The sequence below is a fragment of the Mugil cephalus genome, chromosome 23, assembly GCF_022458985.1.
Source record: "Mugil cephalus isolate CIBA_MC_2020 chromosome 23, CIBA_Mcephalus_1.1, whole genome shotgun sequence".
In the NCBI taxonomy this organism is placed as follows: Eukaryota; Metazoa; Chordata; class Actinopteri; order Mugiliformes; family Mugilidae; genus Mugil; species Mugil cephalus.
In genome coordinates this window covers 9995984-10021255 of record NC_061792.1, presented here as the reverse complement: position 1 = coordinate 10021255, position 25272 = coordinate 9995984, and the positions used below count along the sequence as shown (strand labels likewise).

The window sequence follows — 25272 nt, the reverse complement described above, 5'->3', positions numbered from 1 at the left end:
CTGGCTGTCGCGAAACCATGCAAATTAACTTGTGTTGCACCCTTGATAAGCCACTTTCTTTAAAGCCCAGCAACTACATAAAAAAAGCAGAATTCACCACTTTCTATTGCTTTTACGCTACAATTTTTGTCTATTGTCGTCGATTCTTCTCATTTTCACCCATACTTTGTGCGAAGCCTCTTTTAGATCTAGTCTGTCGTTATTATAAAAAGGCCCGATGGCTCACATGTGGCGTGTTAGCGGAGCCATTTGTCGCCGGCTTCGCGGAGGCACGCAATTTGCTCCACGGGAGAGGAGCCTCCGAGAAACACCTCGTTAGACGGAGGCCTGGAAACGGGCGCTTTGTACTTAGGTAATGCTTAGAGTAATTGGCAGCGCTGCGGCGGGGAAGGCAGAGAGAGAGGCCGCGGAAGACATCAGAGATAATTGAGCAGAAAAGGTGAGTTTGACTATAGCGCTTCTCCGCGGCATTTGAAGCAAGGGCAAGCAAGAGCAACGAGGAGCTGCAATCAGCCCTCCCCAGATTGACTATCTGCACCTCTTCTTCTAATTCCCATCCCTCCGTAATGATACGGCGCACATTAGTATTCAGCGTACATTTGCAGCAGCACCGACTGCAGATTCAAATTCAGAAACCACACCCCTCTGGTTCCGCAGGGCGACTCAAAGAAAAGTGGCTCATTCTCTTCACCTGGCTCTCTTCATTCACCATTTCAGTCCTTTTGTGGAAGGGCGCACCTGCCTTATCGGCTTTAATTAAGAGCAACGCCGCGAAAGAGTCAAGAGCATCCAGAATAATCTCATTTTGCCGGTGAATTCCTGCAGGAAGTGTGAAAAACTTGTCAGTAAGCCACCTAATACACCTAAACCCTCACAGGTTTTTAGATTTCTCAGGAGATCGACTCTAGTTAAAGGGTTTACTGGCAATTACTGAAGCGGTATTCACAGGATTCATTCGGCGCAGACCTAATTAGGAAAAATTATACATAGTGCAGAGTAGAGATTGCAACTGGAAATGTAAATGTGTTATAACTGGCTCCAGGAGACCCAGCGACAGGGTTACTCTGAAGCAGCTTTCGCACACAACGGCTTATTTTTTCCACAATAAGTTGAATTCAAGGAAGTGTGAATGTTTTTCTTTTTTGTTCCATTTTCACTCTTGTGCCGAGTGATAAAGGAGGCAGGACTCAAATGCAGACGTGCACACGTTGAAGGTTTAATTCTGACTTGAAAATGTAACAAAAAAAGCAAAGTTCAGAACACAGTGATGCACAAAGAATCGAAACAACTGCACAGACGATTTAACAAAGAGAAAGGCACGGCTTTATATACACACACACACGCGGGCAGAGGGGTTGACGAGACACAGGTGAGACCGACACACAGGGAGAAACTAATCATAATCAGGGGCAAAAACACCAAACACCAAAGATGAGGATACAATATGCAAAACCCCGATGGCGTGACATTCACTGTAGAAACCAAAAACAGAAAAAAAAAGAAAAAAAAAACTGCTCCGGACTCGGGGTTGTGGGCATCTTCTTCAAAAGACTTTTTCTTTAATTGATTTCTCAGTTGAGGACAAAACAGCGTACAGAGTACAATACAACACTGAACAAACAGTCGTCTAGAGTAATTCCAACAGTCCACACCCTGCGTTTCTTCATTTATCTGCACTCGTGTAATTCATTCACTTAAGACTAAATATCTTCCTCCTTTTACATTATCCCAGAAAAGGCTTCAGGGGACATCTAGCATCACTGCGTTATTCGCATTTTACACCATTCTTCATCTACAGTCTTCCCATTTGATGATATCCCCCAGCTACAATATGAACTATACCTTTCATATCACATTTAATACATACACAAAGAGTCTAATATATTCTATTAGACAAATGTCCATTTACCTTAATTCTGGCACTCTCTTCTTATATATATGTTTTTAATGCACTAAATTCTGCTTTGGTTGTGGACATTTTTTTTCCGTCGCTCTTCCTGACATTCCATGAAAAAAAAAGAATAATAAATAAAATATGAAAATAATCAAACGTAACATTAAAATCAAATAAATGCTCGTAGACCAACAGAAGAATAATTCTCATCAAAGAACGGAAGAACAAAAAGAAGAGAGATAAACACCTGAATGAATAAAGAAGAAATAAAATGAACAAAATTCTTATTCACAAGTTCAACAGTATTTCTCTGTCAGAACATTTACCTTTGGCACACAACACAGAGACAGTATTTATATGTACACAGGACTTTCTGATGTCCCCCCTAAAGTGTCCACCAGCTAGTGAACGAAGCGTCATGACAAACGAAGCCACACAAAGAGCACAGGCACTTGATGTTTTCTTCGGGATGCAACAAAGCGGATGCTGCCAAATTTAAACAGAATGAAAAGAATGTCACTAAACTGAAAAAAAAAAGAGTTTTGTTTCCCCCGCTTGCAACCATGCACACAGAATATGAAGGAGGGGCAGGAACATTACTCAGCACGTGACTCAAAGCTTATTAGGCCGCAGAGTGACAAACAGAAGATTGAAAAAAACAAAAAAAACAGATGGTACGCACAGTAACGCCCGACAGCCACTGACGCGACCACCCCCACCCCGGCTCTCTGCGAGGCTCAGCATGTGCCGGTGGTGCTGACGGTGGTGTAGCTGAACTTGGACATGGAGGTTGCCATGGATGTGGCCATGGAGGTGGCAGTGGCGCCGTCTTCTCCTCCCTCCCGCCTCCTGTACCAACAGCACTTGCGGCAGAAGCGGTTGTGGCAGCAGCAGGAGAAGGTGGAGAGCAGGGCCTTGCGGAAGCGCGTGTTCATGAAGCAGTAAATGATGGGGTTGACGCAAGCCGAGGTGTACGACAGCAGGTGGATGAAGGAGATGGGCGCCCCCGAGAGAGCTCTGGCAGCGGACCTCAGGTCAAAGGCCTTCCAGGTGTTGACTGAATACAGGGGCATCCAGCAGATGAAGAAGAGGGCTACGATCACCATCAGCATGCGGATGACTCGCTTCTTGGCCTGCAGCTTGGCTTCGGAGGTGTTGCTGCGGGCACGCTCGGTCTTGGCTTGGGTCGCACCCGACGAGGCGGACAGGGTGGGGAGCTCCACAGAGGAGGCGGGCTTTTTGGACACCTGGACATAGCAGCCATCATCATCGTCATTCGCTGCCGCCGCTGCTGCAGCTCTGCCTACACCATTCTTCTGGCCTGTGGAGGATCAGAAAGAAGGTGTTTTAGGATTGTTGTCAAGGCAAACACATTAAGCTATAATCTCATCATAGCGCATACAACAAATAAATAAAATGTTGCCAAGTGGGAATATTTAGTAAACTAAAAACAAGAGGACCAAGAGCTGAGCCATTTTGGAACCCCGAGAAAAGTTCTAGTTGTTAGTTTCATCAACCTAAAGTATCTTGAACAACTGCAGCCAAGCCACAATGAACAATTCAGGTTAAAGTTGATTTGGTGGATAAAAAACAATCTGAATTGTCAGAAAATAGGTGCCACATAGAAGTAAATTCACAGCGGTTTGTGTTTCATTGGTCAAGGACGAGTATTAAAAGAATAAAACCCTGAACATTGAAGGACAGTATCTCTTAATTTGCTGCATCACAGATGAAATGAAAAACTATGTGTCGGTTACAGTCACTTCCGAAGGATACTTCACATGTTCTCAACCTTGATGAATCACACACAAGGCTCGACGCCATGGAAACTGGAGCCCTGGCACACATAGTTAATCTGTACCTGATGCATTTATTTAATTTCTATGGGAAATATCAGCTGTAAAGAACAGATATGTTCCACACTGACAGGAAAAGAAGGAGACAAGATATTACGAACAAGTGGGAAGCGGTATATTTTTGTACATAACAGGTGCAGGGCCTGCAGGTAAAAACAAAATATGTCATCCTCCGCTTGAAACAAAAAAGACAGCGGCTTATAGAAAGCCGAATAGGTATTTTCACCACAACTATAAGGTGGAGCAAGGTAAACTAGAAGCCCTTTGCAGTTTGAATTCGATTTATGACGGATCTCACCAGTGGTCTCTTTGCTCTGGTCCATTTCAAACTGCATGCCTCGATAGAGCTCTCTGGAGATCAGACCATAGGCTATAATCATCACCACTCCCGGGACGAAGAATAGAGTGAACATCAGGAGCACATACCTGAAAAACAACCACAATGGGAAGAGAGTGCTGTAAAATATAAAACCCAGAAGTAAAGAGTCACATCTGAATCTGAGATGAATCTTTTAGCTGGGAAACTGGCTGCAGAACTTCAAACAGTTTCCCCGGATACATGCGCTGGAGCTGTGCTAGAGGGGCTGCAGATGGTTGTAACCTCCCCGCAGCTCTTTTTTACCCCCATGCATTTTGGAAAAAGGCACAGCATCATCACGGTCCAGCACTGCAGAATCCCACTGCAGGCACTCAGTCTCCCCGGCACCCCGCGGTTTAACCCGTTTTAGAGATTTGTTTATTTACCACTCTGTGCTTACTTGCTGATGCAACGTTTGCATATGTCTACATATTTTATATGTGTCCGCAGCTTTGGCAGGAGAATTTTTTTTTAAAGAACGATAACATGCAGCTCTGTTCTTGTTGTTGTTAGTGTGAGCCAGTCTACTTCTTTCACATTGTACAAAGTGATGAAGCCATTATTCCACTGAGGTGGAAAGAACAGGACATGATGATTGCTTGCAGAGTCTGTTCAGTGAAAGTTCGTCATGACATTTAAAAATCAGACTGCACTCAAACCGGAAACTCATGATGCTTCAGCCTCAGCTACATTACGATATGGCAGAACGAAAGAGGGTGGAATACTTTCGTCTTCTCATAATTCAGCTGAGATCAAAGACAGACTGTAGCCTATACGTTTAGATTTAGCTGGAAATAAAAGTCGAAAAGAGACGTGCGTACAGAGTTATGTCGTCTGTATAAAAACATATTGTATGCATCTAATCAAATTTAGCGTAGATCAACTTTAATCCATTTCAGTTTGTAAACAATGTGACGTTTTTTGAGGGGCGGGGCTTAACTGGAGGCAAAAAACTCAACACTTGATACCTTGATAATTGTCTCACTCCAATCCTTTATTTTAATCGCCAAACCCAAAAGTTGTGATAAAACTTCAAGTTAGTGTTGTTTTTGCTTTTTTGGTTTTGGCACCAAAAGTACTTCAATACAACATTTTCACTGTGACAGCGTTTGCCTCCAGCTTCCTTTTGTTTTGCCTCCAGCTAACATTGTGACATCGCAGTGATGTAGGCCATGAAAGGGGTCCATACTAATAAAAATGCACAGAATAAGTGTACGATTCTAAAGCTATTCTGTTTGAATCCTCAAATTTGCATTAAGAAAAAAGAAGGTTTATCCTTAATGGTTCCTTGTGATATTTTACAACCTGTCACAGCAATTTGTGTATTAGACACAAGCATTGTACAAAACCCGACATCCGCTGCGGGAGGGAGGCCTCGATGTGATTTAAGCAGACAGCCTTGACAAAATGTACACTGTGTATACTACCGGCGGCAAAAACAGCAGAGGTGTGTCTCACCTGCAAGATGTCTGACTGAAATGGAGCAGGTTTTTGGGATTCCCAGCAGCTCTGCTGGCGTCGCAGGCTGACGTGCTGTCACATGAATAATTGAAAGCGCTGGATGCTGCATCTTTATCTCACAGCACCATAGTTCACCCGCTCACATCTCAGTGGAGCCGGTGTGATAAGTGAGCACAAGTGGGCGACTTTGCCAGCTGTCACTCCAAGATCGAACGTTGGTAGTCAACAACGAGGCTATGATTCAGTCGACTTGTGAAATAAATACCCGGATTACTGCTGATCTCTAACATGTGGAAGGATTTAGGACATTTTTATTCACTTTATGGTGATTTTGAAACCTGATTTGCACCTGTATAGACTTTCATTCATAAATTGTTCAGAGAACCTGTGACTTAAACTTGAACTTAAACTAACCTGGAGCTGCAGGAAATTGATTCCAGTTGTTGTGACTTTTTTTCCTAATTTTGCAGAAAAAACAAGATTTTAGAAAGTTGGCAAATAATCGAATCGAAAATGGAGCATCATGAGTGCTGGCGCTGATTGTTGTCCTGTGGTTAATGTACCGGTGTTCTGTATATCTGCTCCGGGAAGCGCCTGCATTTGGGCTGAGGCAATCCTTTTTAACCGGGCTCAAATTGGATCATTTGTTTCTGAGTGTGATTGCTGTGTTCACACAAGAACAAACAAAACAACCTGAGGGATAAACGCTCCTGGCTTCCGAACAACAACCTGGAACGGAAAGGAAAGGAAAGCACCCTAAGTTCATTTGTCCAACTTCTTCCTCACTGTTTGTAAAATTGGGCTAAAGCAAATATTCATCATAGAAGCTCCACATCCATATATCTTTTCATTTTCAAATCACTGGCTGTCGATGGAGGTGAAAGATAAAGACTTTCACAAGTGGCTGAAATTAGCTATGGACCAATACCGGGCTGTAGACTTACATGAACGTCTACGGGAATTGACTCAGTCTTGAAGCCAGCCTCAAGTGGCCATTTGAGCAACTGCAATTTTTCATTTTTGTTAGCCTCGGAGGTTACCACTTGGTTAAAACTGGTAGTCCTCAATCATGGCTTCAAGTGGCAGCACTGGAGGACATTTTCATGACTACGCACAGCTCCCACAGGAGACGCACTGGAGTTCCCATTAGCTGATGTAGTCAAATTAAAGACATGCTCTATCCCGCAGGAAGCAAAAACAATGCCAGCACCTTTAATTATAGCATGACACTCCTTGGCAGCTGCTGATAGTTACATGCAAACTCAGTTCGGGATCAGCAGAAAACACTTAGCAAATCACCTGCTTGATACGCACCCAAAGTCAAACAATGTCATTTCCGACACGAGGTCTCCGTATAGGAGCCAGTTGGACCAGTCGAACCAGCTAGTTCCTGCACATCTAACAAGGCAGCACATTGTTGGAGAAGGCCGGCAGGCATCCTGTTTAATCCACGCAAGGTTTTCAACACAACCTTAGAAAACCACTGAGCCGACATATTGACAGTGTGTATATTGACATGTGGTTACAGCAGGGCCTTAGACATCTTCTACTCTTTTCAGGAGCAGCAGTAGATTCACAGCAGTTGAAATAGGACAGGTTTTCTGGTGATTTTCTGATGACTTTCTCACACACAAAGGATAACAATCATGGCTCCCTCGGGTGTCAGGATTGATGACATCAAAGGGAAAGTTGTGAAGTATATCGTACAAAAAAAAAAAAAAAAAACCTTGAGAATTTATGAGCAGCGTATAAAACTCAAACACCTCAGTCATGATCTGCAGCAGAGCTACAAAAAAGCTGGGATGAGGGTGATAAAAGAGAGGAGGAGGGGACAATCAATGTAAAACAAACCTAGAAAGAAACTGCACAGATGTCACTTTGATCAATGTAAATCTTTACCGATCCGCAGCCTTCCTTTTAAAGTGGTGGTAATGAGAGAACGCTCTTCTTAAGCACCGATGTCTGCGGCTCAAATCAGGCAGCACATAAAAGAGACGGCGTTCGTTCTCTGATATTCTAATGTCTTCCTGGGCAACTCTCTGAACTCCTCACAGTCCCTTTCTTTCAGAGAATAATAATAATAAAAAAAGAAAAACAGCTGGTTGTTTGATACCAAAGAAAATCTGTCTGACAAAAGCTGTGTGGAAATGAACAGTGTGGAAACAGCATTGAAAAAAAATGCAGCAGCGGATATTAGTGGTTGTTTCTCCTGGAGGGGTTGGAAGCCCAGATGGAGCCGAAAACCTGATGAACGCATGAACATGTTGAATATTCATAGATACCTCTTTGGACTGCTTCCATATCACCTTAACACATTTCAGCCAGAGTTTGGCCATCTTCAATCATGCATGAAAATGCCATGCAGATGTTTTTACTGCTTTGAATTTCCCTTCACTTCCACACCTGTTCACAAAACTCATGAGATGGAAAGCAGCGCGGAGAGGCCATCACTATACCGGTATTTTTTTCGCATTTCGAATTTGATCACAAAGCGATCAGAAAGTTTTCGCCAAGATACACTGTTTCCGACCGGACCACTTTCAATGTAACACACGGTGCGACTGCGTCACTGCCCAGCGTGGTGAAGATGCTAAGGTCCAAAAATATGAAGAGGATTTATGCCACAATGTCAGCTGTTTGTTTCTTTTTTTTTTTTTTTTAGGGTGACCAGACGTCCCCGATTTCTGGGGACAGTCCCCGAAAATGTCCGTCCCCAATTTTAGCTTTTTATGAATGAGAAAAAAATGTTGCGCGCACCCTACAGCTATTACGGTAGTGTGTCGCGCTGCGATTGACATTACAACAGTTTAAATATGTTTAAATCTGAATAAAATAAATATGTCAAAATAAATGAAACCGGTTTCTTTTCTCATCTCGATAACATTTCTTTTTCTTTCTTTTTTTTTTATCTCCGAGCTGTAACTGTCCCCAGATTTCCACGTTAGCAGGCAGTGCTATCCCGTTTTACTGCAAGTGTGGAATATTATTCTACTCATCATCACAGTAAAATAATCCATCCTTAAGTCAATCTACTGCATTAATTGTGTGAACACGTGATAATGTATGAACAAAATTACCGTAATATATCGTGATACCTTCAGAATTTTTAAAAATCCGTAACATACATCTCTGGTCATACCGTCCAGCCCTATTACAAAGTATCTTTATTTTTGTTGTATCAAGTTGGGCAGAGTTGCAGCTGAGATAGATTTTTTGGCATCAGCGTCTACCGCCTCATTGCTCATTGTTGTGAAGCTGTTTGTCGTTTTTCATTAGGCGGAAGAAGAAATAATCTGGCTTGGTGAGGAGTCTGTGGAGCTAGTACGTGCAAAAACTCTTTTTAACCCCACATTTTATTAATCAACCACTAGGGAAGGAGAGTTTTTTTTATTTTTTGATGATGATCGAGCCTGTCTTTTTAAAGCAAATCCTCACACTGAAATTTATCCATCATTCGGCTCATTTCCTTCAATAAATGAGATCTGATCTGAAGATTGTCTCATTTTATGTCTCTTTTGTGCCAGGTTTTTACCCGCTCCCCTTGCTGTACTTTAAAGGAAGGTCAGGACAGGTGTCATCGTATTAAAACTTGAAAGGTACTCTGTGACACGGGAACGTTTGACATCCGCGCCTCCACTTTCCTCCTCCTCCTCCTCCTCCTCCTCCTCACAGAGCAGACTAATTAACTGGTCTCCCACTGCCTCCTGTCTCCCCGTGAGAGGAGAGAGTTATTTCACCATGTGGAGCGTCGGCAGAAGTTGTTTTTGGACACATTTGAGAAAAAAACAACCCCAGTAGTTTATCAAAAGACACGCCTTGTCTGTGACTAACCTCCTGCACTTTAATCGAAAAAGCATTTCATTGATTCTCAGCAGGCGTGTAGATGGATGGATGAATTTCCTTACCCGTCTGCAATAATCACTTCTCCTGACCTTTTCCCTGAGCTTTGCTCTCACCTCGTTCGCAGCAAACATTAATTTAAAAGGACGGTAAAACGTTAATACCGAGGGCAGACACATTATATGTCTTTGTCTAGCGAAGTACAGTAGATTCCTTCGCTACATTTCGAGTTGAACAAAAGTGAGAAGGGAAATCAAGTCTGTTATGAACTTTTAACTAGGAAAACAAAAACTTTCCATCTTCAGATTTTGCAATAAAAATCAAATTATTTTTTCATTCCTATAATTGCAGTTGCTTTGAGAGCACGGGTTTACAATTTAGCTTTGATCATTATTCTCACGAGGAAGAATGTAAATAATAAAAACAAGTGAAATGAAAAGTAACCTCAGAGGTGTGGATTGTTCGTTTTGTTGTTCTTCCGCTGGCATCAAGAAAGTTGCTCTGATCTTTTGACTTGAATTGAGCGTATTACAGTGAGCCGCAACTGTCAGTCATTCATTTTATTCTCATTATGATGAATAAAAACAGAAATCCTTGGCATAATTCATCAAAAATCTCTTTTTTTAGAGGAGTTCATGTTCAGCCTGGCTCCTCTGTTTAGTTGAGTTACATGACATAGACAAATAATTTATGTAGATTAAAAACAATTAAGGGCCCAGGATTGATCCCTGAGGGACACCAAACACGATTGTAGATTTCTTAGATGGAAAACCATTCAGATGCACATATTTCTCTCTGTTAAGAAGGTAGTTCGTAAACCCTTTCAGGTAAGTGTCCTCCACTCCATATCATGACTTACCATATCAAAGGCTCAGGTCCAGAAAAACTCCAAGGGCAAATTTCTTACTATCAAGAGCTGACGATATATAATTTACAAGCTGTATAATTGAATGCTCAGTAGAATAATTTTTACATGATATTTTTACAAAAAAAATCAACAAAACTAAAAATTCGGAGCAATTTGTGAAGTATGAACTTGCACCAAACTCTTCAAGACCACCCTTTTTTTAATTATTTTGTAGGCACATTTATTTATGTCAAAAGGAAGAAAATTTCTCTCCATAGCTTAAAGACACTTAAAGCTATAAATTACAGTGTCTTTAATTTTCCCCGTGAACACATAAACTCACTGAACAGAATCACCTTCCCACACTCAGAGACGAACATTACTGGCGCTACACTCTCTGGCTCTATTCAGACCTTATTGTTTGAGTAATCTGATCGCAAGCTTAAAATATAGGTGTGAACACACCCAGAATACACTGAGGATTCATATAATGGATCCGATTTCAGCCCACATTTAGAGGTGGTCTTTTAACTGCATTCCTTCGGCGGCGTACGTACACATTGCATCATCCTGGGTTACGTCAAGCAGTGATGCCTGTTCAAGAGTAAGATCTGTTTCTCAACTTGGTATTTATAAACGAGTTTGTCTGCCTCTAGCGGCACCTGTGCTTACTTCTTTGGACCATGACAGTGAAGATGTCGTCTTGCTGTATTTTTGGCTGCCAAAACATTTTCAGCCTCAATAACGTTAATAACGCAACATTATTTGTATGTTTCAGGGGGTGTCCAAGCAGAAGTTACATTTGCTACATTCCCCTCCACAGTGTTTCCACTTACTTCTTGTAATATCTTTGTTGGAGAGGTTTCACCTGATAAAGACAGACCAGACTTCGTCCCCTCTGTGTCCTCCCTTGGTCAAATTGTCCATCCAGTGAGAGTCAACTTTTTAAAGACACTCACGGTTTCGGAGAGTGAATGTATTAGTATATTTTCTAAAATATTATTTTTCCTCGTCCTTTGTTGTGAAAAAACAGTACGTTGAAATATGCTAACCACCGTTTACAAGCTACAGTGTTTGAGCTCTTTTGCCTCCAGCTAAGCCCCGCCCCTCAAAAAAACGTCACTGTTTTCAGACTCTGAAGGCGTCTATATCTCTCTAGTGGAACGTGATGTTACGTGCGAAGGGTCAATATGCTACGACTACTCTGTCTTTTGCTGATGGTAAAATGCAAATTTATTCCCAAATAACTGGCTTCACAAATTCTTCTTTTTATATTAAAACATTTTCTGCCACAGTCGAGGATTAGGTGGCACAATTCAACCCCCGAGCCTTTATCAATTGGCTGCTCCGCGAGTAATGAGCAGCTGAAGGTTTGAAGCAGGAAATGTGACCCCATATTACCAAAATGACCCAATCAGCATGCGACTTCGTCTCCAGCTGTGAGCAATCAGTAGAAAGTGGCCTGATTGCACCGCTTCAGAAATGAAGCTATTGGTAACCCATATGTAAATTACTCAATTACTGCGAATGAAAATCAGAGTTTCTCCACACACTCGGGAGCACGGCCGAGCAGACTGTGTTCAATTCACTTTCACCCTTACTCACTTATCCATGTCGTGGCTGTGGAGGCACGTCCGGCAAATGAGTGTCATATGACATGTTGACTTTCACAGACTGTGCTGTTCCCTCAGAATGACAGAAGTAATTACTTGTCGCCCAACAAGCAGTCATGCCGCCAATACAGATTTTCTCTAATGTGAATTTTCTTCGTCTGTCTATGTTTTTCCCCCCCAATGCTGCCTCGCCTCCGTGCACTTACCAGGCCTGCTCAGCTTGCTGACTGGGCCAGTCCAGGCGACACATGCGTCCCACCGTGTGGTTGCCCTTTGGGAAAGTCCTGATGACGCTGAACACCGGGTAGGGCACCATGATCACGAGCGACACTGCCCAGGTGGTGGCGATGACGCGGTAGGCGTGGGACCGGGTCTGCCACGCGCGGGACTTCAGAGGGTTACAGATGGCGCTGTAGCGCTCGATGGCGATGGCCACCAGGCTGAATGTGGAGATGCTGACCGAGACCCCTGGAGGAGAGAGGAGACATTTATACAGCTGCTGCACCCAGGTATGAAATTGTTATTCATGATATTCATGGTCCCCAGCAGATAATTACAAATATGGGTGACCCCTTGACCACTCTCCTAACGATATCATCTCATTTCTAAAACTCAATAGCTCTAACTGATGGTCTACACCCACACTTCACTGGGTTAAAAACTCCTTTTGGACTATCCACAAGATTTCAAAGATCCTACCCAAACAATAATCCATCAAACCAACGGAAGTCAATAGTGACTGTGGATATAAACATCCATCTCCACAGGCCGCAGCCTTTTTCCATTATTTTACAGCCGCCCTCTCTACGTTTAATCACACATCGCTCCAGTCCTCCAACTTGAAGGAGGCCCTAGGGAGCCGGGACCAGGAGGTCACCCTCGAGGAAAAAAAAAAAAAAAAAAAAAAAGAAGATAACGGAAACGTTTATTGAAAATCTTTCTGGGATTGAACGCTGCAGCCGAACGGACGACACTTGTCTCCTAATTTCCTGTCTCCTCAATGATACAGATAATGATTTTTAATAAATGCTTGCACTGTAAATTTGCTGTTTTTTCTTGTCTCTACCAACACCTGGTGGAAATCATGAACCCCAAAATTAAAGTCCAACCATTTTTTAATACAAACGTATTGACTGCAGCTTCTTAACTAGCGCTGCTATTTACAAAAGAGATTATGGTGCTAATGAACACGCCCTTGCTATACAGTGACTCCCAGTTAAAAACAAAAACAAATAAAGGCCTAACCCCTTTCACTTTCACGTCAGACTGACAAGACAAAGGGACTATTATTTAATATATACAGTAATTAATCCATATCTTGTCAACGTCGTGCTAAGACTCCTGACTTTCAAGAATGCTGGTTTTATAGGGATTAACAGGAGGATAAATGTTTGACAATCCAAGGGCAAGCGCACATCCTGTATGAATATGCATATTCTGCGGTAGGGGTGCGAGATCAGTCAGCGCGTAGCCTGTGTACTGATGCTGAGGCAGAGTGAGACAAATAGCATTAATTTACCCCATAAAGAAGAAGCCCCACCCTGCAGGAACAAATTCCCCCTCACAGATCCTCTGTTGCTGGGAAGCAGCATCCACATTAATCCCCCAATCATTGTTCAGTCACCGCGGAAGAATGTATCCTGTCTAAACCATAGCTTTATATTATCATTCAAGAGAGGAAGTCATTATGCATACATCGGCGAGCATGCAATTCAATTTACGGGGGAACAGTATTAAGCTTTTTGAGTGTGGGGGGGTGCTCTCGGTTAGTCAAAAACTATATCAATTTGTCCTTTGATGCCGATCGCTCCTGCAAAGCAGTGATCCTTTCTATTGTGACGAGCTTTGTTATCACAAGCCAATATATTGCTGACTAAACCATTTTTCAAAAACAACAAACGCAAGGAGCGGAAAACCTAGAGAGACAAAGAGCAGCATTAACCTATTCCTGCAGCTGTATAGATTCCCAAGAACAAAGAGCATTAGCGTCACAAAAAGACGTCCGAATGCCTTTTCGGCTCCGAGACTTGTGTTGTGCATTATTAAAAGCATTACAGCTCCATGCGAGAGGGCACATTTTTTTTGATTGCTGCTACACTGACATGAAAGCCGACAGGATACTACATCAAACCGGAGCCGCTGCTGCTGCACGGAGCTGGAGAATGATGGTTACCCAGCGTAGCTCCAGTTGCATGAGTCTTTGACACGCTCCTTCACGCGGCCTTTCTTTCTGGCTTTGCCCCGCGTCCACAGTCCTGACTGGTCATTTGATGGCCTCCTTTCCTTCCACCTCCACCTCTGCTGGGCAGAATGAGGTGGGTGGGCGAAGAGAAAGAGTCGTCTCGCGCAATAACTCTCTCACACCCACTCTTCCTTTTTTAAGTGCAGACACACAGAAAAGACCCGGCCTGGCTGACACTGATAGTGTGTAGGTTTTTATTTTTTTAAAAAGGAAAGAGGAGTACATCAATTTCGCCAACACATTTGCACAGATTATCTTTTTCATTGTTGTACATTAGTCAGGCCGTATTAACTTCCCACGAGGTCAAACACAATGCCTTCTTATATTTGTCAGAAAACGTGCCTAGATGCAATTTTCAGTGCATGGATACATGGATATAAGTGTTGTAGGACACACAGTAACGAGGGAAGCCTGCGTGAAATAGGGCCATCCATTCAAATGAGTGATGTCTTATACACTTAGAGGCTGGTAGCTGGGAGGTTGTGCAGATCGCAGGTACACCGACAGATAAGAGAAATCCCGAGCGGACTCATCTGATCTGTCGTCTGAGGGATTAGATTCTCTTCTGGGGGCACGGGACCCAAATTCATCAACATTTCAGTCCAGGACCAATTGACCGCGTGTTTTATCGCAGCCATTAAAGTCAGCACTGACGTGAGATCAACGCCTCTACTGGCAATTTCTCGGACTCCCACAGAAGAGCCATGAAACGCGATTGGAAACACTTTAATAAACTGCAATGAACTCCTCCTCTGTGCATTAAAGAGCATTTGAATTTCATCTTGTTTCCTGACAACCGAAACCCATAAACCTCACATTTATTTTAAATATCCCATTTAAATTCTAGGGCCATACTGTTCCCTGTCCTCGCTATCCCTGCATCTTTTTATTGCCGCATTCTCTGTATTAGCCGGAGTGGACACTTTTCTATTCATTGCATGCGTGTCTCATGTGGGTTTGAGGATTCAGACGGGCGCGCTGATCAAAGCTTCGCTCCCCGGCATGTGGCGGCATTGTGAGGGTTTTTCGGGGAGAAGATCCCTCAACGATTCGGCGCAGGGCGAGTGCCAAGTTAATTACCAGACAACTAACGGAGCCGAGCGCTTACATTTTTCCCCCCACGCGCCGTATCTTCGCTCCTGGAAACGACGACGCTCTAATCCCTTTTCTTGTTCATTAAAGTCGAGCCGGGGCTCACGGTAGTCCACCTGATAACTGGCTTTTGAGGGGAGGCGGTGAAATTTAAAGTCTCTCGGCAACACCTCGACCTGGCGGAGGAAGGAGATTTACATTCATAGCTTAATTCTTCGCTGAACGTTGTCCCATTCAAAAAAATTAAAATAAAAGAACTTTACAAATGGAATTAAAGGTGCCAGTTAATAGATAGAGGTTATCTTACCAGCTCCGTAAGTTGTTCGGTAATTGAATCACAGGACCAGAGAGAAATACACAAACATGAGTATATGGATGTTGATGACTGAAAACAGCACTCACCCATAATATTACAACATCGATCTCATAACTGTCGCCAAAACAGTGCTTTGGCTATGATTCACATGATTATCGAGCTGGGAGCTGATGGATGGATGTACGGGCGAAAGGGCGAGTGCAAGGATGGATGGTGTATTGGATGTCTAATGAGCACGCGCTGCCAGATGACTCTGTTAAGGGTAGATGAGTTTGTTGAGCCCATATGCCACAAAATCAATAGCCCAGGATGGTCTCAATGGTCCGGCTTATTGATCGGCTTCGGCTGACAGAAGGTCCTGCTTAAGGGAGGCTCCGGTCAGACACTCCCACGTTTGTCGATGATCGTTTACGCGATACAGTCCCTATAATCATGTCACAAGTCACAAGGCAGATAGATGGAGGAGGGAAAAAGAAACGAGGCTCACATTTTGGCAAACGAGATCAACCAAGAATCAAAAAAAAAAAAAAAAAAGCTGCACCATCAGTGAGACTGTTCCAGCCACGAGTCCATAAATAAAGGTCCCTTGTTGGTCATTCTTTTCCACGGCTGCCCGGGAGTTCATTTCTCAATTTGTGCTCTCATATAACAGGAACTCTTACCTGACTTTTCAATGAGGTTATATCACAGACTTAAGGAAGATCTTCACAGATATACAATCACCAGCCGCTTAACTCTTCGTGGCGTATCTTCAACAAGGTGTTGGAAACATTCCTCAGAGATTTTGGTCCATATTGACATGATAGCATCACATAGTTGCTGCAGATTTGTCTGCTGCACATCTATGATGAGAATCTCTTGTTCCACCGCATCTCAAAGGTGTAATACTGGATTGAGATCTGGTGAACTCACTCTCATGTTCAAGAAACCAGTTTGAGATGATATGAGCTTTGTGACATGGTGCATTATCCTGCTGGAAGTAGCCGTCAGAAGATTGTTCACTGTGTTTATAAAGGGATGTACATGGTCAGCAACAATACTCAGGTAGGCTGTGACATTTAAACCATGATCAGTTTGTACTAAGGGGCCCAAAGTGTGCCAAGAAAATATCCTCCACACCATTACACCACCACCAGCCTGAACCGTTGATACGAGGCAGGATGGATCCATGCTTTTATGTTGTTTGTTTTGTTGCCAAATTCTGACCCTGAAATCGAGATTCGTCAGACCAGGCAACGTTTTTCCAATCTTCTATTGTCTCAGTTTCCTGTTCTTAGCTGACAGGAGTGGCCCCCGGTGTGGTCTTCTGCTGCTGTAGCCCATCTTCTTCAAGGTTTGACGTGTTGTGCGTTCAGAGATGGTATTCTGCATTCCTTGGTTGTAACCAGTGGTTATTTGAGTTACTGTTGCCTTTCTATCATCTCCAACCAGTCTGCCCATTCTCCTCTGACCTCTCACTGGATGTTTTCTCTTTTTCGGACCATTCTCTGTAAACCCTAGAGATATTTGTGTATGAAAATCCCAGTAGATCAGTAGTTTCTGAAACTGATTTTGCACTATATCACATTCTAAGTCATTTAAATCCCATTTCTTCCACATTCTGATGCTCGGTTTGAACTTCATGGAGTTGTCTTGATCACCTCTACATGAATAAATACATTCAATTGTAGACATGTGATTGGCTGATTAGCTCTCTGTGTTAACAAGCAATTGAACGGGTGTACCTAATAAAGTGGCAATTGAGTGTACAGCATTTATTTAAAAAGAAAATCACATCTCTGTGCAAGAAAATGTTAAAATGGACAGACTGGGAATATTTTTGACACTGTACCAATGTTTGACCAATAGTTCTAGTTAAATAAAGAAATAAATATATAAATACCATCTCACACTAGACAGTTTTTAGATCATGGTGCCCGATCTGGGAGCATTGAACGCACCACCTCACATCATGAACTCCAACATCTTGCTCCAACGGTCCGTAGTGGTAACTAATGAGACAGCAGGAGGATTTGCAAACGCCAGTCAAACCAAAGGGGGAAAAGGAGCAGCGAGCAACAAAAAACAACAAAGGGAAGAAGAAGAAGGGATGAGAAACTGGTCTGGAAGCCGTTAAACATGGTCCTTGCAGACACATGTCTCATCGGGTAAGTTTAGAAGTAGCCAATGTGTCAAACACATTCAATATTAAATGGGGAAATCATCCCGAACCTCTTGAAGACTGAGCTCAGTTATTAAATTGGGCTATTGTACTATGTCAAAAAGTTCCAGAGAATCAGCCGCCTAACAAAGGAGACCAGACAGGATTTTGACTGGTCTTTGGCTGCTGTAAGGACCAGCTCACGTACATTTACAGTGAAGATAATGACTACAGGTTTAGTGAACTTTATATAATTGACCACCTGCTGAACCTTAGAGAGAAAGTCATTGCTACAGAATGTCCAATGGTACAAATACATCTATTTAATAAAATGGGCTCTAAGGGTCCATTAGCAGCTGAGTTAAGCAGCTTGGTAACTTACCTGAGAACTAAATACAAAGTAGAATTAATTAGTGGACTGACTTAAGCCGTGACTTTATCATCAGTTAAGGCCTTTAATAATTGTTTCGCATATGGCAGTTTTGAGATAAGTGAAGTCAGGAAGGAGCATTTATCACATCTGCAGAGGAAGACATCCTGGTCATTAATCACCGTTGCATAAAAGGTCAATACTCCCCAGATTAATTCATTTCTCAATGAATCGTAATCAGCTGAATTGCATAGTAGATCTCACCCGGACTGAAACAACAAGGGTAAGATATTAAAAACGGCCAAAAAAAACAAAAAAAAAGAGAGAAGTTTGTATTTAAAGTCCGAGGCAGTCGGCTCTCCTCTTCTCCTTATCACAGCTCAGAGAGTCCAGTAATTGAAAAGGAGCTTCGGCGAGCCCGTTCCCACAGACGCTGCATCGCATTTCTGAGAATAATAGGATTGTGAGCCTCACCATTCAATAGCTTCTCTCAACCATTCAACGCTCACGGCGAGGTGGAGAAACAAAGTCCCGCAGCGGGTCTCGGTTTTCTTCGCCCGCCTCTTTTTGCTCCGGTCTGACTCAGGCCTCACGTGGAGCCTCGACTCCGGGAGCCAGCTCATCGGCAAGTCACACTACTGAAGACGTGTGATGGTTATATTTCTGACAGGCAAAAAGATTAATAAGACACATATGAGCCCAGTCACAGATCGACCTCAATCAGTCGATCTCTCCCTCTGTGCTGATTCCCTCTGTAAGATTCCTTGCACGTCATATATTATTTCATCTCAGCATTTACCGCACTTTTAGGCCACTCCACCATGGCGCGTGTTTTTTTTTTAACTGAGCTTGGCGACTTCTGACTTTTCACTTGAGAGGATGTTCCCTTCAAAATTATAAAAGAAGGCGATTCTAGTTAGTCGGCTCTGCAGAATATCTCCCTTAAGTTCCCAGTTTTATTGAGGAGGAAGGTTATGTGCTGACATTTGCAACAATGGTTACCGCCCACCGAATTTTTTGTTGGGGAATTATGGCCGTTTATATCAAATTGTTTGGGGTGGGCTTTATGTGATGACAGAAGAGTAACAGCAACGTCTCTGATTGGTTGTAGGACTATCCATCTGGATGCAGATGTTTATTTATTTACTAACCCAGGCGTCTTCAATGTTTTTCAGGCCAAGGACCCCAAACTAATGGAGAGATTAAGTAGGGACCCCCTACCTACTATATGTGGTATATATATTTATATATATATTGGGTTTATATGTGTATTTAAAGAAACTTAAAAAAAAAAATAAAAAAAATGTATAAAAAATGTCTAATCAACCAAAAATTTTGCAATGCCCCTTTACTAAAATATATTGGATTTATATTAATGTGTATTTAAAGAAACTTAAATTTGTGGGGGAAATTTAAAAAAAAATGTATAAAAAATGTCCAATCAACCAAATTTTTTTGCAATGCCCCCTGCTGAAGACCTATGTACTAACCCGTCCGTCTAAATAACGGCCAACAACGAGCTCGCTACCCACTCACCCATTAAGTATGTGACGATCTTGCACATGGCTGCTCCAAAGATGAAGTCCTCCAGGATGTTGGGGATGAGGGTGAAGGGCATGCAGAAGATGGCCATCATCAGGTCGCTGACCGCCAGCGACAACAGGAAGCAGTTGGTGACGGTCCGCATGCGCTTGTTGAGTATCAGGACCACAATGATCAGCAGGTTGCCAAAGGCGCTGAGCAGGAAGATGAGTGTGTAGAGCAGGATACGGAGCGAGTCCATCTCTGACAGAGACAAAAGAAGACAAAGGGCGTCACCGGTTATATTGAATGAACATATCCGGTAGTTTAGATAAAATCTCTCCGTGCAAGAGTAGGTTGTTTTTCTTGCAGTAATGAGAAATAAAATTTGTTTAATGTCACTAATAGCTGTGAAATGGTTGGTGGATTAAAAAACTTTTAAATGCTAAATGACTTCAACCGTTATTTCTTTTCATCTGTTTCCAAATATGAGTTCATTCACGTAACCAGATTGGTAAATGAAACATGAAATAATAAAAATGAAAGAGATGAGAAATGGCCACACATGAAGAGAACGAGCTGGTTGTCCACATGGGAAATAAGACTTGGGGCACATTAAAAACAAACAAACAAACAAAAAAACACACAGCAAAGTCTATCACGAGATAGAATTACTCTGCATAATCAACACATTAAATTGCGCTGGTGTCAATATTTTCCTGCTTGCCCCGTGAGCAAAAACAGTAATTGTAATAATCTGCATGGAAAAAAAAAAAAGACGAAGACAAATAACATCCTCTCGGCCGACTGCGTCAGGTGGTTCAACTGGGAAAACAGCTCGAGACTGGAAAAACAAGATCAATTTTAGATTTTCTGTTCTTTGTGTCAACATCCCTCTTGTGGGACGAATGATTAAGTGATTGAAAATAAATGCAAGGTGAATACTAAGACATTGATAATGCGGAAGCGCCATCACTGTGAAAAGAAGCAATGCAACTACAAAGAGACTCATTATGGCTACAAAGAGACAAGATACAACTACAAAGAGACTCAATGTGGTTACAAAGAGACACAACATGACTACAAAGAGACACAATATTACTAGAAAGAGACTCAACGTGGCTACAAAGAGACAAAATACGACTACAAAGAGACTCAATGTGGCTACAAAGAGACGAGACATAACTACAAAGAGACAAAATATGACTACAAAGAGACAAAATATGACTAGAAAGAGACATAATGTGGCTACAAAGAGACAAGATATAAATACAAAGAGGCTCAATGTGACTACAAAGAGACAAGATACAACTACAAAGAGACAAAGTGTGACTACGAAGAGACACAATATGACTAGAAAGACATAATGTGGCTACAAAGAGACAAGATACAACTACAAAGAGGCTCAATGTGGCTACAAAGAGACAAGATACAACTACAAAGAGACAAAGTGTGACTACAAAGAGACACAATATGACTAGAAAGAGACATAATGTGGCTACAAAGAGACAAGATACAACTACAAAGAGACTCAATGTGACTACAAAGAGACACAATATGGATAGAAAGAGAAGCAGTATGGCCACAAAAACACAAAGTATGACTACAAATAGACGCAATACTGATACAAAGAGACACAATATTGATACAAAGAGATACATTATGACTACAAAGACATTCAATATGGCTACAAAGAGACAAGATACCACTACAAAGAGAAGCAATATGTTTGCAAAAAGACGCAAAATTATTAAAAATTGAAAACAGCTATAAAATGATGCAAAACCGAGTTGAATTAAGACAAAAAGCAAAGCAACAGTCTTCTACAGTTTTCATATGTGTTCCTTCTTTCAGCGCTGCCACACAGCCTGAGCATCAGTCAGAGCAGGACGGCCCAGCCAGGGGGTTTTTGGGATGCTCCCTTCACTCACACTGGCCTGTCACTGTGCGTCGGTTTGAGAATGAGAGTATCTGACAAGACAAGGTCGGGGGCGGGCCATGTGCTGCGCTGACAGAGTTCTCTGATTAAAGACGGAGACATGGGCGAGGTCTAAAGGTCTGCAGCGGGACCTGCAGACGGAGCGCTGTGCATCACCTTGAAGGCAAGCAGGATCGGGAACAGGACATGGGCAGTACACGGCATGTGGGATTCAAAGTGATTCATTGTGGCACGGTCGAATGGTGGAACACATGAAATCACTTGTTGAAGATGCAACAGTAGGACACTGATTTGGTTTTTCATCACCAGAACAGATCGCAATTTTTAAATCAATATAACCAGCCAGGATAAAATTGCAATAAATTGGCACTTATTGGACAGTTGTATACGTCCCAGAAAGAGAAGATGAAAGCAGGACTCGAACCCACACTGAACTCTCCAAGATGCATGCTAATCAACTCCGCAGCCTCAGAGACCTACAACTACAAATACGAATTATTCTTTTGATGAGGGAATTCTCGGATGACTTTCAGGGAGCTATTCCAGTCAGAACCGTCAATTTGTTTCAGTCACCGAAAGATGCACTTGACAAGTCCGACAGCGGAGACGTGCATAATCAGCATTATCCTCTGGGACTTCCTGCAACATGTAGGGAGCTCCCACTGGCTCAGCCACTGTTGTGTTACATTCGGTGTGATCCAGTTGAGTGAAAATGAAATTAAGTATTCACTGAGCACCAGCGGTGTGCTGGCTCCCCTGAGCTTAATGACTGCAGGACAATTCACTCTGGTTCCTTTGACTCCCTCAAGCGTGACAGCTGCGTTCAAATTGTCTGAAAATGCAAGGCGGATTAAAAATACAGCGTTGGCGTCCGCGGTGCTCAGAGAAGCAGGAGTTGTTGACATGGAATATTTTCGGCTTGACCCAGAGCTCAACGATCAACGCTGCTGCTCAGACGGGATTTTTCCTGTTTATTTAACCCCTGTTTGCTCCAATAGCCACATCCCATCAGCTGGAGCAATGCAAGCTGTGATTATGTTTCCCCACTGGGTTCATTAAAGTTTCATCACATCACTTCACTTTGTCTTATATTTAGCAGGCCGCTTGAAAGCTTCGTCAGTCGTTGCGGAGAAAGAGAAAGAGGATTTACTATGACTTGACTGACAGGCTGAATCTCATCATGGAATGTGAATAAAACATCTCAAAGATCATGAATAATGAGCAGTAATAACCTCGGAGGTGATACCGCTTCAAGAAATAGATGTGTGAACCGTCTGTTTAATCACTGTGTAGCCATGAGGCTTGCCCCATGCAGCAAGCCTCCGTGGGATAATGAGACGTGCCAGATTGTTAGAAATGACAGCTCCTTCTAATCACAAGTGATGTGAACCTGAGGAGCAACAGGCATGAGTCAGGAAGTGAGTTCTGAACTTGTGGGAGTCCACAGCTGATTTCTCATATTTCTCAAATTTGAAACTTCTATTCGTCAACTTATGCAACAGGTGCAAAAATAAAGTTTCTTCAAGGTCATGAATAAGCTTTCAGTGAATGTTTGACAGATTTGCTTAATGAATGGCCCGCCATATTTATTGAGCATTAAATGAGTTAATTAACTTAGTGCTGATCAATTACTGGGCTAATCTGCCCTGCACTCATTTAACTTCTCCACATGCTGCCTGAAAGCTGTGGCCTCGTGGTTAGAGAAGCAGCTTTGTGACTGTGGTGTCACTCGTTTCATCTCCTCTACGTCCGTGCACCGAATGCATCTAAAATCCCCTGCAGGGTGGATCACTTGCAGGGGTTAAATGTAGAGAACAAATCCTTTGCATATGTTTACATAATGCATATACAAGGGATTTGATTATAAATTCAGCGTGCATCAAAAATGTCAGCATCCTTTATTTAATGATATGCCCCCTTTAACCAGTAGTGGCATTATTGACTGGCATCACTGCATCACTGACTCTATATAAAGAACCGTCGGTTTCTGGAAGGAAAAGAAGGGAAGCAACTACCAAGAGACACAACATCTCTACAAAGAGGCGCAGTATGGCAACAGAGAGACAAGATATAACTACAAAGAGACAAGATATAACTACAAAGAGACAAGATATAACTACAAAGAAACAAGGTACAACTACAAAGAGACAAGACATGACTACAAGGAGACGCAATATGGCTACAAAAAACAAGATACGACTACAAAGAGAAGCAGTATGGCTACAAAGAGATAAGACACGACTGCAAAGAGACAAGATACAACTACAAAGAGACAAGGAACGACTACAAAAAGACAAGATATGACTGCAAAGAGATGCAATATGGCTACAAAGAGACAAAATACGACTACAAGGAGACAAGACACGACTACAAAGACACAAGAAACGACTACAAAGAGACAAGACATGACTACAAAGAGATGCAATATGGCTACAAAGAGACAAAATACGACTACAAAGAGACAAGACATGACTACAAAGAGACAAGATATGACTACAAAGAGACAAGATATGACTACAAAGAGACAAGACATGACTACAAAGAGATGCAATATGGCTACAATGAGACAAGATACGACTATAAAGAGACACAGTATGACTACAAAGAGGCTCAACATGGCCACAAAGAGACAAGATACGACTACAAAGACGTTGGACTGGGGAGAGGTTTTAAAGCTCAGTGTTTTGGCTCTGGCTGTCTCCGTCTCAGCAACTTAACATTAAACCACTGACTGACAGTTGCAAATGTTTCATCCAGAAGAAAAACGCTCTCAACATGTTCGTTGGGCATCAAGGCCACACATAATCCTGTCAGGGAACGCGTTTCTGTGAGAAAAGGTGAGCGGAAACTGTTGGTTTGAAAAACGTCACATGGTTGTTTCGCCTAAAGAGATGAATGTAACTCATTTATATATGTTGATGGATTTGGACTGCGCTGTGTTGAGACACTTCCAAGCCATTTAAATCTGCCAAACTGAGCAAAACCCACACTGTTTTTATGGTCTCTTAAATTTATTTATTTTTCTAAGAGAAGGATTCTTCATCTCATCCCACCTCATTTTGGCAGAAGGGCAGACACAACCCCTGTAACTTTAGCTCGTAATAATAACCCTGTCTCCATTCTTTGCTACCATCTATGGTGCTCATCTCCAAACGAGAAACTGAATTGGCTGAATTCAAGTCGGACCAGACAGTGTTTTCAAATTGATCCCGTTTTTATTTTCTGATAGGCTTTCCAAGCAGAAGACCCTGCTGATTATAGAGTCAGACACTCTAAATTGTGAATAAGCCACTACAAACACGCCTGGAGTGAAAAGCTTGCTGTAATATCTCCTCATTTGTACCCACACCGTCAAAAAAGTCAGTGTGTCACATCAAAAAGACTCCCTGTCTCTCTTATCCATATCACTCCTTTGCAGGTTGTCACGGCTTATCAGATGCTGCCTTTTTTTTTTTTTAGAGAGAGAAAATCGCGAGGGTATGTTCAGAGATGCATGCCCCGTGTCTTAAAAGATTCAATCAAGAGATAGGAATCAGGGCATGTTGTATATGACCTCTTCGTGTTCGGATTGCTGGCGGAGAAAAATCACCTGATTACCAACGACAGATTTCACCTCGCGTTAGATATATGGATTTATTTTAGACTTGTCAGAAAGGATAAAAATGAAACGGTGGGCTTTTTGTGCACAACATGTGGTGGAGTGGCCGGCAATTTAGCCTGATGCGCAATATGCAGAGCTGAAGTCCATCGCTCTATCGCATTTTATTATTCTAATGAGTCTGG

The 25272-nt window shown here is 42.4% G+C and overlaps 1 protein-coding gene across 1 annotated transcript in view; it reads right to left on the bottom strand.

Annotated features, from left to right (window-relative positions):
* Window positions 1–1194: 1194 nt before the first annotated feature.
* Window positions 1195–25272, bottom strand: part of cckbra (cholecystokinin B receptor a) — a 33934-nt gene continuing 9856 nt past the window's right edge. Inside the window, exons 2-5 of the mRNA XM_047576477.1 lie at window positions 19566–19814; window positions 12076–12337; window positions 4049–4176; window positions 1195–3215 (exon numbers count right to left, since the gene is read on the bottom strand). Coding sequence (XP_047432433.1) covers window positions 2632–3215; window positions 4049–4176; window positions 12076–12337; window positions 19566–19814 — 1223 coding nt within the window. The 3' untranslated portion in view covers window positions 1195–2631. The remainder of the gene's footprint in view (window positions 3216–4048; window positions 4177–12075; window positions 12338–19565; window positions 19815–25272) is intronic.